Raw genomic sequence first — 16499 nt, forward strand, 5'->3', positions numbered from 1 at the left:
CCTGGCATTAAAGTTGTGAGCGAGCGATTTGCCTACTGCATAAATGAGTTTGCTCTGGAGCCATCCTTCCTGAAGCCAAGACAAAAAATGTGTGAGCCGGAGGCTAAAAAACTGTGAGCTAGCTCACACTAACTCAGCTTAGAGGGAACACTAGTGGTGACAGTGGCTGCCAAGGCAATTTTTTTTTTTAGATTTGTACAAGCAATCAACTCTCCAATGGCGAAACAGAACCTTTGGGGGGGCCAAAGCCACACGTGGTCCTGCCTACTTTCCAAAAACACTGGGCGGGCACCAGGAAAGGTGTCGGCAAGCACTATGGCACCCCACAGGCACTGCGTTGGGGGACCCCTGATCTATCTTCTTATAGATGCGGTGTGCTGCAGTCCAAGTCCTCCTAACCTTTGAACGGCCCCAGAACAGAGACTATAATGACACATCAGGATCGATGAAAAGGTCGCATATTCATTATATCCAACAGTTTAAGGGTTAGAATGGGGAGGGGGGGGGGGGGGGGCGCAGAACGAAAACACAAAGATCATGAATATCAAAGAGGATTAACAATTGAGAAATTACACATAGTTTTGCCAGACTGGTCTTCCACTTCTGCATTCCGCCCCCCCCCCCCTAATGACTTTACTGTCCAAAGTCCTCCCAACTGGTTGGGCTTTGGGTGGGTTTTTTTGGCCTTCTGAAGCTCTCTCACAACATTAAACCCTCAGGTGCAATTTTCTTCACTCTGACTGGGGGCTGCAGTTCTCCAGAGCCTCAGGCAAAGCAAAGTCCCCTCCCCCAAACATCTGCTACCCTAGATGCTCTAACTCAGTGGTGGCGAACCTATGGCACGGGTGCCGGAGGTGGCACTCAGCGCCCTCTCTGTGGGCAGGCGTGCCATCGCCCCAGGTAGGCCCAGACCGTCATTAAAGTGTCGAATTCTCTGCCAAATAATTTTAAGTAAACGAAAGCATTTGGGATTGCTTTCCGTACTTTGTTTGGATCATCTTATGTTAATGTAGGTTTTTTTCTAAAGTAAAACCTCAGTATTCAGGTTAAGTTGCCGTGTTGGCACTTTGCGATAAATAAGTGGGTTTTGGGTCGCAGTTTGGGCACTCGGTCTCTAAAAGGTTCGCCATCACTGCTCTAACTGATGATGTCAGGGATTGAACCAGGGACCTTCTGCAGGCAAAGTGAATATTGGACCGGTGGGTTGCAGCCCTTCTCTAACTTTAGATGAGGCGGCTTACACAGACTGTAACATCTAGTCTCCTGGCGTCTTGAGAGCAAAGCAAAAACCAAACTCCGTTGTGGCTAGGGAGACCAGCCTCCAGGTGGGACTTGGGGGATCCCCTGGGATTATAGACTACAGAGATCAGTTCCCCTGGAGAACATGGATGCTTTGGAGGGTGGGCAGCACTATGGCCCTGTATCCCACCGAGGACCCTATCCTCCCCAGACTTCAAAATAGGGTTGCCAAGTCCATCTTCCACCCCCAGCGGGGGACTATGGGGGCGTTCCTGGAAGGGGGGGGACTTTGGGGGCGTTCCTGGAAGGGGTTGGGACGTCTGCCCCCCCCCACCTGGCCGTGCACTGGATCTCCAGAAAAAGCAGTTCCCTACACTTAAAAGTAGCCGGCAGCCGGCGTTTCCCCTTTAAGAGAAGCTGCGTTTCCCTTTTAAGAACGAAGCTGGCTTATCCCTGCAAGCTTGCGGAGTTCGTGCTTGGGATGAAATACGGGTTGCACACCCTTAAAGGGAGAGAGATGGGTGGCTGTGGGTGTTGGGGGTGGGACCCCTGGCAAACCGGGGGGTTTGGCAACCCTACCCCAAAATCTCCAGGTGTCTCCCAACATGGAAACCCTAGTTATGGTGCTGACGTAAATATCGGGAAGCCATTCTAAAGCCGCATATCGTTGAACTACCAGACAAGCCTTGACGGTCTTACTCATTTTGGTAATGTTCTTACTTACTTTCTTCTGAAGTGAGGTCAGGATACACCTCTGCCAAAGCAGCTCTCAGACGGCGCTCATCAACAAATGGCAGCAGGGCAACACCTACAAAGGAAAAGCCGTCACATCTCGTGTTTTCCTCTCAGACGCGGGAAAAGCAGGACGGCAGTGAGTGACTTTGGGAACAGCAGTTCACTGATGTCAGAGAACAGATTCGATGTAAACGGCACTGAGACTTTGGGAGCAGCAGTTCACTGACGTCAGAGAACAGATTCGATGTAAACGGCACTGAGTTCCACAGTGGAAACACAACAGGACAGAAGCGCACAGTGAATACACTTGATGCCTTGGATCACAGAGAGCATTTCCACCAACCAAAGGATCTTTCACCGATGGATCGCCACTTCCTCATTCCCCCCCTCCCACTGCAGCCCCGCCCCCTTGCGGGACAGCCTGCCCAAGGAGAGCAGGAAGCCCCCAACACGTCTATTGTTCCGCAGAATGTGCAAAACAGAAATGTTCAGGAGGGCATTTTTATAAAATAATCAGAACGACAATAGAATGGAAAGGTTCAGAAGGGCACCTTTTGTTTGTCTTCACTTTATTTAACATTACAAAGACAGAACAGTGACAACAATGGTGGCAGGTCTGCACTTAACGCTTCTCTCTATTGGGAGGGCACCTTTTTAATGGAAAAAGATTGCAGCCTGCAGCAATTACTGGCGGTGTCACCTGCTTTTACTGTATTGTCTTGTAACATTGAGATTCCACTTTCCGCATTGTTTGTGGTGTTATCACAGCTCAGACGGTTTCACAGAATGATAAGAGTTGGGAGGCTCATCTAGTTCAACTCCCTGCACAAAGCAGGACATTCCCCCCCCCCCCCCCCCCGCAGTGACCCCTACTCCATGTTCAGAAGATGGCAAAAAAGCCTCCAGAATCCATGGCCAAACTGGCCTGGGGAAAAAGTGCTTCCTGACCCCAGAGTGGTGATCGGCATTTTCCTGGGCGTGTAAGAAAGGGACATGAGCAGAGGTCGATTCGGGGGGGAACGCGGGGGATCGCAGTTCCCCCGGGTGAGGTGCGGGGGGCAGGGCACACGACAAAGCCCTGCCTCCCGCTTCCGGCCACCCTGCTTCCGGCCCTCATTCAGCCAGGATGAGGCAGGAGAAGAGGGAGGGTAAGTTGCTTCCTCCCTGCCTCTCCCCACCCCTGCCTGCCTGGGGCCAGGGAGGGCCTTGGCAGGGCTTCCTCGCACTCCCACCGGCCTTGCAGGTCCACCGACGGGCCCCTGATGTCAGGGGGTGTGGCATATGCTAATGAGTTATGCTAATGAGTTCCCCTAGCTCTTTTTCTACGAAACAACCCCTGGCCATGAGGGGAAAAAAGGTCGCTTACTTGTAACTGGTGGTCTCTGAGTGGTCATCTGTGCAGTGCACACACATGGGATTGTGCCTGCACAGAGCCCAACCTTGGATCTGTAGAGCCTTCTGGAGCGCTTCCCCAGCCCGGAGGAGCAGGCACCCACCACACATGCCCGGGGCTGAGGGGGAGGCACCTCCCCACTCAGTTCCTCTTGCCCGCCACCAGTGAATCCCAACAACAAAGTGTAAGTGATTGACAGACGCCAGCCGTGAAGAAGGGTAGGCAGGCGTGTGTGACGGCACAGAAGACCACTTGAAGATCACCAGTGACAGGTAAGTTCTATCAGTGGAAATGCCTCCATGTGAACCAACACATGACCAGCCTCTCTTCTCTCCCCAACACCATATCCAAGAATGGCAACTTTCTACAAACTAGGTGCTTTACTGAGCAGCACTGGAATCCATAACCTGCCCCCTGTATACTGTGTGTAGCTACATACTCCCAGTATTGCTTCTTTCAAGCCTGTCGATCTATAGAGTCAACAACAATATCTGAAGTAACTTACTGCTGGAGATATAATAGGAACTTTGGAGTTCCTGTACAAACATTCCATCCATTGCCCCTTAAAACTATATAATTCTTAACAAGATTTCTATCACACGTTTCTGTCGTGCAGGGTGGGCTCAAAATATGAAATTAAGACAAAACAGCACACTGAAAAAAAAAATCTGACGTGCAACTGCCAATGTGTTTTTCTAGTTTATCTAGGAAATTTCCCGGTTCAACTGATTGTCTAGGAAAGTGCATTTTCAATCGAAGACAATACAGAGCACAATTTAGCCCAAGTTAACAGGACCTTAATTATGATAGTAAGCCACCTAAAATAATGGAGGCAAGGTAGAAGGTTTAAAATGAATACAGCTTCTACACAGGAAATCAGCAGGGCTTCAAGTTGTTGTGCCTTTGGGTTTCTGTGTCAAGATGAAAATACATAATGGCAAAAAATGAGAAGTTATTTCTTTCTAGTTTTAATGTTCTTATAGTCATAGCTGTAAAACACCCTCAACGCATCTCTCAAATGGCTGAATAGAAGGTACAACAAATCGATACAGACACAAAGCTCTGTCACATGAACAATGAATTCATTTTAGTGACCGCCCTTGACCCCTAAGGGGTCTCTTCTGACTGATGTGCAACCCCAAGGTCAGACAGGAGGCTGACAGTGGAGGGGAAGACTGGGCGGGTGGTGTGAATGCGTAAATGACCATTCGAAGATCATCAGTTACAGGTAAGCAACCTGTTGATTTTCATCTCGGTCGATGTGCATCACGCCCATGGGAGAGTAAGCAAGCTCAGTCCTGCCTGGAGGAGGACACTGACACTATTCAGTTGCAGGCAGATGGTACGATGGGTTGTGCCACTGTTGCCCATTGGTGTGCATGAACATCCAGGGTGTAGTGTTTGATTAAAGTATTGGGTGATACCCATGTAGCTGCTTCACAAATGTCCTGTAAGGGGACCTCTTTGAGGAAGGTGGTGGAAGCGGGCAAAGCCCTGATGGAATGGGCATTAATGGGTTCCGGTAGGGGGCGCTCGGCCAGTAAGTAGCATAGTTTAAACTGTTTCAACAATCCATATAGACAGCCTTTGTGCTGCCCTAAGGTTCCACATCATACCCTCAATGGTTTGTATTGGCCGCTTTCTGGGTGCCCCTGCCGCCTCTAGAATATGCCTATGTGGTATGGGTGAAGTGGATGACGTCGAGCATTACATTCTGAGATGTTCATGGCACGAATCACTTAGGCAAAGGTTTATTCGTCCTATTGTACCGCTGTATAATGGAATTTCAGAGCAGGATTTGACCGTTTTCTTGCTCTCTGATATTGATGCACATGTTACTAAGCAGAATGGCTTTGTTTGCATTGGCGGCAAAAAAGATAAGACTGGGTCTAGGACTTATTGCAAGTTATTGATGTATAATGTTTGTTGTGCTTTGATTTATTTTGTGTTGTTATGGCCAATGGCTAAGACAATAAACTAAACTTGAAACCTTTGTGCTGAAACCTTGTGACCATTCTTATTTCTGGCATAGGAGAAGAAAAAGTGAGGGTCCTTACTGTCGGGTTCTGTTCTGTTAAGATAGAACAATATGGCCCTCTTGACGTCCAGGGAATGCAGGCGTTTCTCCGTGTCACTGGCAAGGTTTGAAAAGAAGGCCGGCAGCATGATGTAAATGTGGAGGTAAAATTCCAAGAGTATCTTGGGTAGGAAGTTGACATCTGGCGCCAGTGATAATCTGTTGCTGAGGAACTGCAAGTCGGGAAGGATCCTGCTGAATAGCTAAGAGTTCTCCCACATGCCTGGCTGATGTGATGGCGACCTGAAAGATTGTCTTCCAAGAGAGGAGTTGAAGGTCGCAAGTTGCCATGGGTTCAAAGGCCTTCCTTGTTAAACTCTGAAGGACCAAAGGTAAGTCCCAGGTAGGGACAGGGTGCTTGACCAGTGGCTGTAAGTGCAGAAACCCATTCATGAACTTTTGGAATTCGGGTGGGCAAAGACAAAGTAGCCCTCAGTCCTCTGATGGTTAGCTTAAATGGCTGCAAGATGTACCCATTTGGAGGAATGACTCATGCCAGGAGACACTCAAAAATTATTGGCAGGCTTGCCCTGTCTGGGGACATAGTGATGTTTGTAGCAAATGATATGAATCGTTGCCACTTATAGGCGTAGGACTTCCTTGTACAAGTTTTTCTACTGTTCAGCATGACCTCTCTCACCCGTTCGGGGAGGAATCCAAAATGATCTTCCAAGCTGTGAGTTTCAGGTGAGGGATGTCATGGTAGAGGACCTGTCCCCCCTGTATGAGGAGGTCCACAGCCAGAGGGAAGTGGTGTATGTTTCCCTGAGACAGGTGAAGTACCACAGGAAACCAGGCCTGGCATGGTCACCAGGGAGTGATCAGAATAGTTTGGTTCTTCCTCCATCAGGCTGTGGACCACCCTGGTAAGCGGGGGGGGGGGGGGGGCGGGGCAGGAAAGGTGTGTTTCCACGGGAAAAGCAAATGGTCCCTCAGGGACCGTTGGGTCCATGCCCACCCGCAGCAAAAGTCTGGGCATTTACGGTTTGTCCTTGTGGCAAAAACGTCTTATCGTGGGATGGCCCTATTCCTGGAACACAGGCAAAAGGTAGGACCAGTTGATCTCCCACTCATGTGGCAGTGCTCCTCCCCTGCTGAGGAGGTTGGCTTGGATATTTTGCATGCCTGGAAGGTGTGCAGCTACAAGGAAGGTGTCCTGAGTCCATAGGTCTAGTGCCAGTCTGCACAGTTTCCTGGAAACCGCCCCTCCGGTGGTTTATGTAGCTGAGAGCAGTGATGTCCATGAGTACAGATACCACTTTGCCTTTCACAGCCTGTTGGAAGGATTGAAGGGTGAACTGTACCACCAATAACTCTGGGTAATTTAGGTGGTGTTGGAGGTCCCAATGTTCACCCACACACATGCCTCTTAGGTTCGCGCCCCACCCCCAAAGGGAGGCATCTGAAGTCAAGGTCTCCGTAGAAGAAGAAAGTTGGAATGGGGCTCCTTCCATCAGGCTGGGCCTGTGTTCCCACCGTGATAGGGAATCGCGTACGTGGGGAGGTAACCAGAGTCTCATCCTCGGAGAGTGTTAAGACAGCTTGAAGACCCTGAGAAATTGTAGTTGAAGAATCCTCGTCTGAAATTTGGCAAAAACTATCACCGCCGTCGTGGCGGCCATCGGGCCTAATAAGCGCTGGATAGAAAGAGCAGAAGCGACTGGTTGTGTCTTTAGTTGGTGAATTAAGGAGATGACTGCAGATGCTCCCTAGGGTGGCAGGTATGCCTTGCAATCTTCAGTGTCGAGTATTACCCCTATGAACTGCACTCGCCTGGCTGGTGCGGTTGAACTTTTTGTGGTTGACACACAAGCCCAGGGATCGTAGAAGTGATAATGTTCTGTTGATGTCTTCCAGGAGGTGAGTTTCAGAGTCGGCCACCAGAAGCCAATTGTTGATATATGGGAAGACGACAGTCTCCTGTAGTCAAAGGTAACCTACAACAGCCCCCATCGTTTTTGTAAAGACCTGCGGTGCACTGGAAAGTCCAATTGGAAGAACTTTGTATTGGTAATGTTCACTTCCCACTGTGAACTGGAGATATTGCCTGTGCTGCAGTCTTATGTTTAGATGGAAATAGGCATCCTCCAGGTCTATCATAGCTATTCAGACCCCTTCCTTGAGTAGTGGTAGAATGTTGTGAAGTGAGGTCATTCTGAACTTTTGGTAAGCGATGAATGTCAAACATTGAGTCCGAGACTACGGGTTGGGGCTGGACAACAGTCGAACCAAGGGAGTGTGCCATGCGCTTGACCAGCACACCATATGACTTAAGATCCTCAAGATGGAGAGATGGGTAGGATCAGTATGGGAGGTCTGGTGGCCGAAGGCCTCTTTATCAGAGTCTTGGTCAGAGGCACTATCCTAATCATTGATATTGGAGGGCTCAGATGCATGAGAGATGCAGAGTTGACATGTCCCAGGCTGGACATGTGGTTGAGTTGCAGGGATCATCAATGCCATTGCTGAAGTTCCCCGTGATTTTTCTTCGGTCACGGTACAGCACTGTTTGCTATGCCAAGCCATTGATGTTGAAGCAGCAGTAGTCATGAGTGTCATGTTGGGGCGGATTGATGGGGTTGATCAGGAGTGGTGAGAGTAGGAAGAGCTCCACTCCCCGTCAGAAGATCCCCTCACCTGGAGCCATGGGAAGGTAGGTGGAAGCGGGAAGGCCCCATACAGATATTGGAGCTGCTTTGGGTCCCAGAGGATCATGGTGGGCACATCTGGAGCATATACTGGTGAAGGCGACTTTAATGGGAAGCGCCGATATAGCGATGGAGAGTGTCCCGAACAGGCTGATGGAGCGATGAAGGTCTCGTTGTGGGTTGGATGGATGAAAGTGATGAATGGTGTCTATCAGTGGTCTCAACGCGAGTCTGGTGCTGAGCACTGATCCCGATGGGGAGCTGCCTCTGCTGGACGACTTGGAAGAGTAAGAAAGGCTCTGCTGGGCTAGGTCAATTTCTTCTATGTCCAACTCTAAAAAGTGGATTTGATGGGCGTGGGAGGAAAGTGCGGACGATCCCATCACCAGGGAGTTCTGTTGATGACCTGGGGAGTTGAGCAGCTGTTTGTGTTGCTCTGTCTTATGGCCCTTGTCTTTCTTCTGCTTTCTTGTCAGAGAAATGTATGTACTGCTAAGCTTTCTATCTCATATTGTAGTGTTATTGTTGTAATCTTGTTAATAATTGAATTCTAAACATTGCATATAAAAAACAACAAATATTGTTTAATTGTACACGGTGATTTATTGTTTTACTGGTTCTTGTCAGAGAAGGCAATGTCGATTTTGATGCCAAACGGACTTCTTCGATCTCAAGAGTCTGGTGTCAGAGGGGGCTTTGGTCGAAGCCTGAGATATCGGGCCCAAGGAGGACGCGTGCCCTTTTGGCACCAGTGTCTATCCTTGGCCGATAGAGGTCGATGCCATTTTCGTGGGGGTCAAGGCACCTGGACATGTGCTGCCCAGTTTTTTCTGGTCTGCTTTGAGAATTTGGAGCAGTGGACACAGGAATTTGGCTGATGGGCCTCCTCGAGGCAAAGAAGCCACAGGGAATGGCCGTCCCAGTATTCAAGCTTCCTCCCACATTGAGTGCAGTGCTTGAAGAAGCCCCAGAACTTTTCCATAGACCGATGGAATGGACCAAAGGAAGTAAAGAGGTAAGTTCAATAGGAAAGTAAGGCTAACTTAAAAAAAAAAAAAAGGTTTGAAGAAAAAGTGAAAATGAGAAGTCCGAAGAAGGCTGAGCAAAACCTTAAACGAAGAAAAAACGAGGTTCGAAGTAGTTCACCAACTGTCTGATCAGCACAGTGCTCAGAAGAGACCTGATGGAAGGTCCGTGCCCGTCCCTATGTGCATGCACAGTGGGAGTTCCTGTGCCTGACACAGGGAAAAGGCGTGAAAATCCTTCCACTGAGCTTTGAGTTTACCGATCATGGTAAGCACGAGCGCCTAAGTCCCATGGGTGTGATGCACAGAGAATCTCTTTCCTATTTTGTTCTAATTATTTTAAAGATCTTCTGGACAAGTAAAAGACTTTGACTGCATAAAACCTCAAATATTACCTTGCCAAGCATATTTCTTTCCGTTCAGATCAATAGCAAAATCTTCAGGGTAGAAGTCAATGATACTTGATTCCTAAGTTTAATGAAAAGAACATTACAACCATCTCAAAACGTGTGCAGTTTTGGATGAAGCTATTTACTTCCTTTCTCACTTTGAGTGCCGGCTGAAATGAACAGTAGTTTGCTGATGTTTTCAAAATGTAACAAAATAAACACAATCCTGAAGTTTTCAGAGAACATTTGAAGATCTTAAGCACTTCCAGCAGATACAGTCACTCGGTCCAGTCACCCCCACAAGACCATAGCTAAACAAACCTAAGTATGGTTTGGTGTATTGTCTGAGCTAATAAACCCAGGTTTACAATTCACTAGCAAATCAGAATCCATAGTTTGAAGTGGATTTACAAAAATGATGGGGACTCTGCCCTGCTGCTTCTGACATACTTTAGGTAAAGGTAAACGTTCCCTTGCTCGAAAGCCAGTCGTGTCCGACTCTAGGGTTGCGGTGCTCATTTCCGTTTCAAAGCCGAAGAGCCAGCGCTGTCCGAAGACGTTTCCGTGGTCATGTGGCCGGCATGACTAAGCACCAAGGCGCACGGAACGCTGTTACCTTCCCACCAAAGTGGTACCTATTTATCTACTTGCAATTTCTTGCTTTCGAACTGCTAGGTTGGCAGGAGCTGGAACTAGAGACGGGAGCTCACTCCGTCATGCAACTCGGGTCTTGAACTGCTGAACTACTGACCTTCCACAGCCTGCAGTTCAGTGTCTTAACCACTTGAGCCACCGCAGCTCCTTATGGGTCACTTAGTCAGATGCTAAACTCTAAGGCTACTCAGCTACTGAAGGACACAGGCTAGCCTGATGAGTGTCTGAGCCTCAGAGAAATGTCTACATGGATGGCTGCTTATGGACAGCAATAACTAGTCCTTCCCAGAGCAAATGTTAGTTCTCATCTGGGCTGAGAGCTCATCAGCATTACTGAAAGCCACAGGCAGGAGTCCCAAGCTGTGCAAGTGATAATGCCTCCAGTTATACCTTATCATTACAGGCCAAGTCCTCACCATTGGTTTTGAGCAGTAGTTCCAAGAGGCTAGACCAGATTTGGAAGTAAGCTAGAGGAGCCATTTTGTACAAGCACAGACTGTAAGTCTGTCTTGATGGAGTATGAATGGGCACGTTCTTCAGGACAGACTGGGGCTGGCAAGGAAACATGATAAAACAACCATTCACGTTTCACCCAAATGAAAAGGAAATAAAGCATTAAATTTTTTTACCGGATCAGTCATAAGTTTCCGCCAAGTTGGTGGGAGAAAGTTACCACTGGCTGCTGGAAATACCCCCATAAGTTGCTCGAGAGGTTTGAACTGTCAAAAAGAAAGACCATCAGTGATAACTACTTTGGACTTCCATAACGATGAATCAACTTAAATCAATTATAAGGTAAGCAGTGAACCCTACCGGTTTTGTTTCCTTTTCGAAGTCAGAGGGCATGTCTGCAATTGCTTCAAAATCTGACGCAAACGGCGCATAGTGGAAAGGATAATACCATTTCCAAGAGGCACATCCCTGATTTTCAAAAAGCAAGAAGAATCCAAATTAGAAATATAAGATAGAATGACAATTTATTAACTTCAGTAGGGGCTAAGCAGCACTGGAAGGCATTGGTTATTGTTGCAGAATAACTCTTTATCGCATGGCCGGGACCTAGACCAGTTAAATACTAAAAAGGCAGAACTAGCCCCATGTATTCAAGTTTCCTTTTAATACTGACTTTGAAAGCTGGATCAATGGCGTACAAATTCAACAATTAAAGAGGATTCAACTTCCTTAGTATTCAAATGGCAAGAGTTCCAGATTACTGCCAACTCACAACTATAATTACTTAATTTTAAAGCTGTCCATCTGGGCTCCGCAGCATAGGAACTGTACACTGAAAACCCAGCCATTCTATCTGCAAAATAGTTGAGCCACAGTATACAGCGTGGAGATACTTGAACACCTGCCGATTTGGCTCACTTCCTGTTTACCAGTGGTGATCAGGCAACCAATTAATCAACAGGCTATTCAGCTGTTCACAAACTGTGTGTATTTGCAGGAACAGGCTATTTGCAGCCAACAGAAGCCGACTCCCAGCTGATCAGGGAACAGCTAGGAGTCAGCTTCTGATCTGCTCAGGAAACTTTGCTCAACACCAAGCGAAGTTTAGAGCCAACTCCCAAATGAACAGCTGGTAGTTGGGCTCCTCTGATCTCCCATCCTGGAAACTTTGCTGCCTTCCCTGACTTGCTGAGTTACAGCACACTTGGGGTGGGGGGTGGGTCACTGATCAGAAGCCCAGCTGATTCCCTTTCTTCCTCACACCAAGCTGACGCTTGGGCTACAGAAAAAAGAGAAGAAACAAGCTGTTTCTCCTCTCCTTTTACAATGGGGAGCTCAGAAGCATTGCTTCTGTACCTGTTGGGTATTTGGGGGGGAGGGAAAGTTTTTTCTCCCCTCCCTCTTGCAATGCAGAGCCCACTCAGCTTGGGGACAGGAAGGAACATGCCCTTTCTCTTCCTTGCTTTTGCCATGCAAAGATCAGAGGCACTACTTCTGTCCCTACCAGCTTAGATTGGGGGGGGGGGGGGGGAAAAAAAACGGAAAAAGAAACCAGCCTTTTCTATTCAGTCTTTGGCAACCTCATTTTTGAAGCTGTTGTGGTGCTGAGCGGGTGGGGACAGAACCAGATTCCCAGCTAATCCTCCACTTGTCAATAGGTTTCCAACCAAGGGGCAGCTGTAAACGTGTTCAGCAGCGGCTCCAGTTGCTTGATGCAAGCTGAACATATCCCCGAAAACAGCCTCTAACTGGCTCTGCAGGGGAGGGGCTCCCCTTGGAGTGTTAGAATTTACTAGAATAGCTATGGAGAGCCTCTGGTGGCTGGCCTGCACAAGCACAGGTCCCAGTGCGGGACTGCACAGAAGACTGAAGATGAATACCCAGACGTTCGCAGCATCCCTAGTACAGCGTGGGTGGGGCGTTCTGAATTCATCACCCACACACTGTCCAGGCAGTTCAGCATCAGAGAAAGTGGGCCCCCATTGCCATTTTTTAAAATGCTGTCCCAATCTGTTTTCTTTGTCTAATTTGCAAGATCTCTCCTTGGGCTGACCATTCTTTGATTTTGTTTTGTGACCTCAGGGCCTCTTGCCAAGGATTAGCTGTCCTAAAGTCAGAGGAGTAGAATGCCCAGATGAGTTTCTGGCCATAGGACTGCCTCATGTATGGTGCAACTTTACTATATATGAACAAGGTCTGTGTTTTGAACAGGAATGAAGACATGCACACAACACTGCTTACACGTGAGTGTAAGCTATGCTGTTAACAAGAACTCTGCGCTCAAGCATGCGTGCTGGGATAGTGCACAGAATTCTGCTCATGCCTGACAGCTTTTGAGATTTCTTTTTCACACTGTGAAGTCCCACAGGCTTAAAGGGGTCATTTGGAGCAACACCCCATGAGCTATGAAAGGCTGGAAAAGTTGTCCCTCCCTCTGTGCATGTGTGATCAATGTGTTCTTCACTAGGGATGCCAAGCCAGAGGCTGGTTCTACGGGCAGGGCAAGTGGCAGAAATGACATTGTGAGCAATGCTCCCTCTAAGCTGTGGAGTCTTGTGAGCAGAAATTCTAATTTGTGAGCCACTGGCATTAAAGTTGTGAGCGAGCGATTTGGCCACTGCATCAATTAGTTTGCTCTGGAGCCCTCCTTCCTGAGCTAAGACAAAAATGTGTGAGTCGGAGGCTAAACAACTGTGAGCTAGCTCACAGTAACTCAGCTTAGAGGGGGAACACTGATTGTGAGATGTGTGATGCCATGTCTGGCCAAAAACCAGGGTATGACACCAGCACATCAGGTGATGCTCTGCACACCCCTGAAAACTCCGTGGTATTTGCCAGGGAGTTTTGGGGGATGTTCAGAGTGCTGCCCAGCACACTTACGTCACACCCAGGTTTTTGGCTGGATGTGACTTCATAAGAACATAAGAGATGCCAATGTTGGATCAGGCCAAAGGCCCATCCAGTCCAACACTCTGTGTCACACAGTGGCCAGAAGTACCAGTGCCATCAGGAGGTCCACCAGTGGGGCCAGGACATTAGAAGCCCTCCCACTGTTGACCCCCCCAAGCATCGTATGATGTCACTTCCGGCCCCAGACCTTTCTCCTGCTGGTCCAGAGAACAAAGGCAGGAGGACACGCCCACCAGCAGGAGCCCTCCTGCCATAAGTGGGCGCACGGCAATGCTGCTGTGCTCATATAGGAGAGGGGCTGAATTCCAGACACAGGTTCTAACTGAACGATTCCTTTCTCCAGGTTTGTTGCAAAGGGTGGTCAACCATCTGCCCTTTATATACTTTCACATCATATCTTGGCAATGAAAGAAAAGGCAATATGAACTATCATCTAAACCAACAGTAGTTCACTCGCGTATAATCCATGCAATATCAGAGGCTACATATTATGCCCAAGAGATGTACACACATTTTCCCCACAGGATGCTAAATTGGGTGACAAACCTTTCTCTTGACCTTGGGAACAACCAAGGTACTAGCCACTAGGCACAACTGCTAGGCACTTCTGGCCTCCTGAATTTTAGCACCATTAGCATTTTTCATTTCAAATCCAAGTCATGCAAAGATAACACAAAGATTATGAGAATTCCTGAGTTTTGGCAATTTTTAGTAATTTGGAATTCGTTTCCCTTAAGACTGATCGTTACATAGTTAAATACCTGATAATAGTATCGGAGAACCCAGCAAAGCCCTTCCACATAAGATTGTACAACTTTACGACGGAACTTATTATCGGATGCATCAACGTCAAATTTGTTCTTGTAATATCTCTGTTTCCAGCCGGCTTCCCATAACCTATATAACAATTCAATTTTTATTAACAGTGTGTAATACACAAATAAGCCAACAGTTTAAACACTGTACACTCACCTGAACAATGAGTCTCAAGGATATGAAACACATTCCTACACTGTTCCCGAGGACCAAAAGGTAAGCCGTACCAAGTTCCTTTCTGATTCTGTTCCTTCTAGCCCTTCCATCAGCAAGGACCAGGAACGGACACGCACACTGGTTGGGATCCAAAATACTCCTCATTCAGAGGGCTAGATCTTACAAAGCACAAGGGCACTCACAGAAGCAGTTCTTTTCTACTTGTAACCACCAGGGCTTTTTTGGTAGAAAAAGCCCAGCAGGAACTCATTAACATATTAGGCCACACCCCATGCCTCCCATTGGCTTGCCTGGGCAAGCTGGCCCTTGGACAGGCCGGGGAAGGCACGGGGAGACATTTAAATGCCTCCCCGATCCTTCCAGAGCTCCCCTGGCCCGCCCGCCTCTGAGTCACGGGCAGTGTTCCCTCTAAGCTGAGTTGGTATGAGCTAGCTCACAGTTTTTTAGCTTGCAGCTCACACATTTTTGTTGTAGCTCAGGAAGGATGGCTCCAGAGCAAACTAATTTATGCAGGAGCCAAATTCCTCGCTCACAACTTTAATGCCAGTAGCTCACAAAGTAGAGTTTTTGCTCACAAGGCTCCACAGCTTAGAGGGAACATTGGTCAGGGGGGGGAGGTGTCGCTCTCTAGGCCTTCCCTCTGTAGCCACGCATGCAGAAGTTTTGGCTGTGGTGGGCGTGGCCAACTCTGAAGCCAGCCGGAACTCCGTTCCTGTGCGTTCCTGCCCAAAGATAGCCCTGGCTAACCACAAAAAAACTGGTGGGGGTGGGGTTGAGGACCAAATGTAGTGAAAGTGCATCTGCCTCTGTGATTGAGGAGAAAGAAAAACAAAACAAAAAACACCCCACAACACTGGAGGCACTGAAAGTGGTGTTCCAGCCTCCCATGGGACGGTGGACTGGGAAGCAGCAAGTCAGGTCAGATCCAACAGTTGGGTTTTGACAGTTGGTGGCCGAAAGTGGTCAGTTAGAAATGAGAGCTGACTGAGTGGGTTAGCTCAACAGCAGGCAGAAAGAAGGGAGAGCTTGGCCATATGTCTGGTGTACCGACTGCCTAGGCTGGGTAAGGTTTTCAAAAAGGGTAAGATTTTCATTATGGCCTCCTATACAGTCTGTGTCACTGAGGGAATTAAGTGTTTAACAGAGTTCTCTGTTGCCTGCTAACATTTCCCTCCGCTCTTTGTTATTTCAAGGAGACTAGTTCTTGTTCACTTTTGAAAAGAAAAACCACCGTGTCTTCGTCCAGTTTACCTTGCTACCCCAATTATCAGTGGCAGGCTTGGCTGGACTTTATATCCAAGCCAAAAGTCTATCCCAGAACATTATTCCCAGGTTGGAAAGTGACAAATCCTGGGATGGTGTGTGGTAAAATGAAGTTTGTTAAAAGGCTGAAGGAAGCTGCCACACCCTCTAACCCCATCGTCAGCTTTTCCAGGCTCACAAGGGCAAGGTACGAAAGGTCCTTATCAGGGGTCATTTCGTAGAAAAAGAGGTGCAGGAGCTCATTAGCATAACTTATTTGCATATGCCACACCCCCTGACATCACCGGAAGTGTGTCAGAAGGCAACACCCACCGCTCAGGCTCCACTGGACTCTTTTGGATTGCTAGCTATCCGGGGGGGGGATCCGGGGGGGGGGGGACGTGCAGATCTGTCCTCGCAGAGGAGGGAGAGCTTGTACCTGAATAAAACTTGGTCTTAAAGTGCTACTGGACTGTTTTGGATGGGGGGGGGCCCTCTGCAGCTTACCTGGCTGCTTCTTGCTCTGACTGAGGGCTGCTGGGAGCAGGGGGTGGGGCTTGTTGCATGTGCCCGCTCCCTGGGCTCTTTACTGCCGGAGCTCTGCTCCTGTGCGTTCCTGCAGGAAATGACCCCTGGTCCTTATCCACCCCTGAAGTCCACAGAATCCAACCTGGTATTTTCTGTGTGCGCCAAGGCTTTGACGCAGCCCACCCCTGTCCTGCAGCCCTTTGCACCCTGTCC

At 48.4% G+C, this 16499-nt stretch overlaps 1 protein-coding gene across 1 annotated transcript in view; it reads right to left on the reverse strand.

Moving 5' to 3' along the window:
• The window catches only part of XRN2 (5'-3' exoribonuclease 2), a 112919-nt gene that overhangs the window by 36745 nt on the left and 59675 nt on the right, over nt 1-16499 (reverse strand). The window contains exons 17-21 of the mRNA XM_015406211.1: nt 14285-14420; nt 10974-11081; nt 10790-10879; nt 9513-9585; nt 1964-2047 (exon numbers count right to left, since the gene is read on the reverse strand). Of these exons, the coding sequence (XP_015261697.1) occupies nt 1964-2047; nt 9513-9585; nt 10790-10879; nt 10974-11081; nt 14285-14420 (491 nt within the window). The remainder of the gene's footprint in view (nt 1-1963; nt 2048-9512; nt 9586-10789; nt 10880-10973; nt 11082-14284; nt 14421-16499) is intronic.

Source organism: Gekko japonicus, unplaced genomic scaffold (assembly GCF_001447785.1).
Source record: "Gekko japonicus isolate JY-2015 unplaced genomic scaffold, Gekko_japonicus_V1.1 scaffold1209, whole genome shotgun sequence".
In the NCBI taxonomy this organism is placed as follows: domain Eukaryota; kingdom Metazoa; phylum Chordata; class Lepidosauria; order Squamata; family Gekkonidae; genus Gekko; species Gekko japonicus.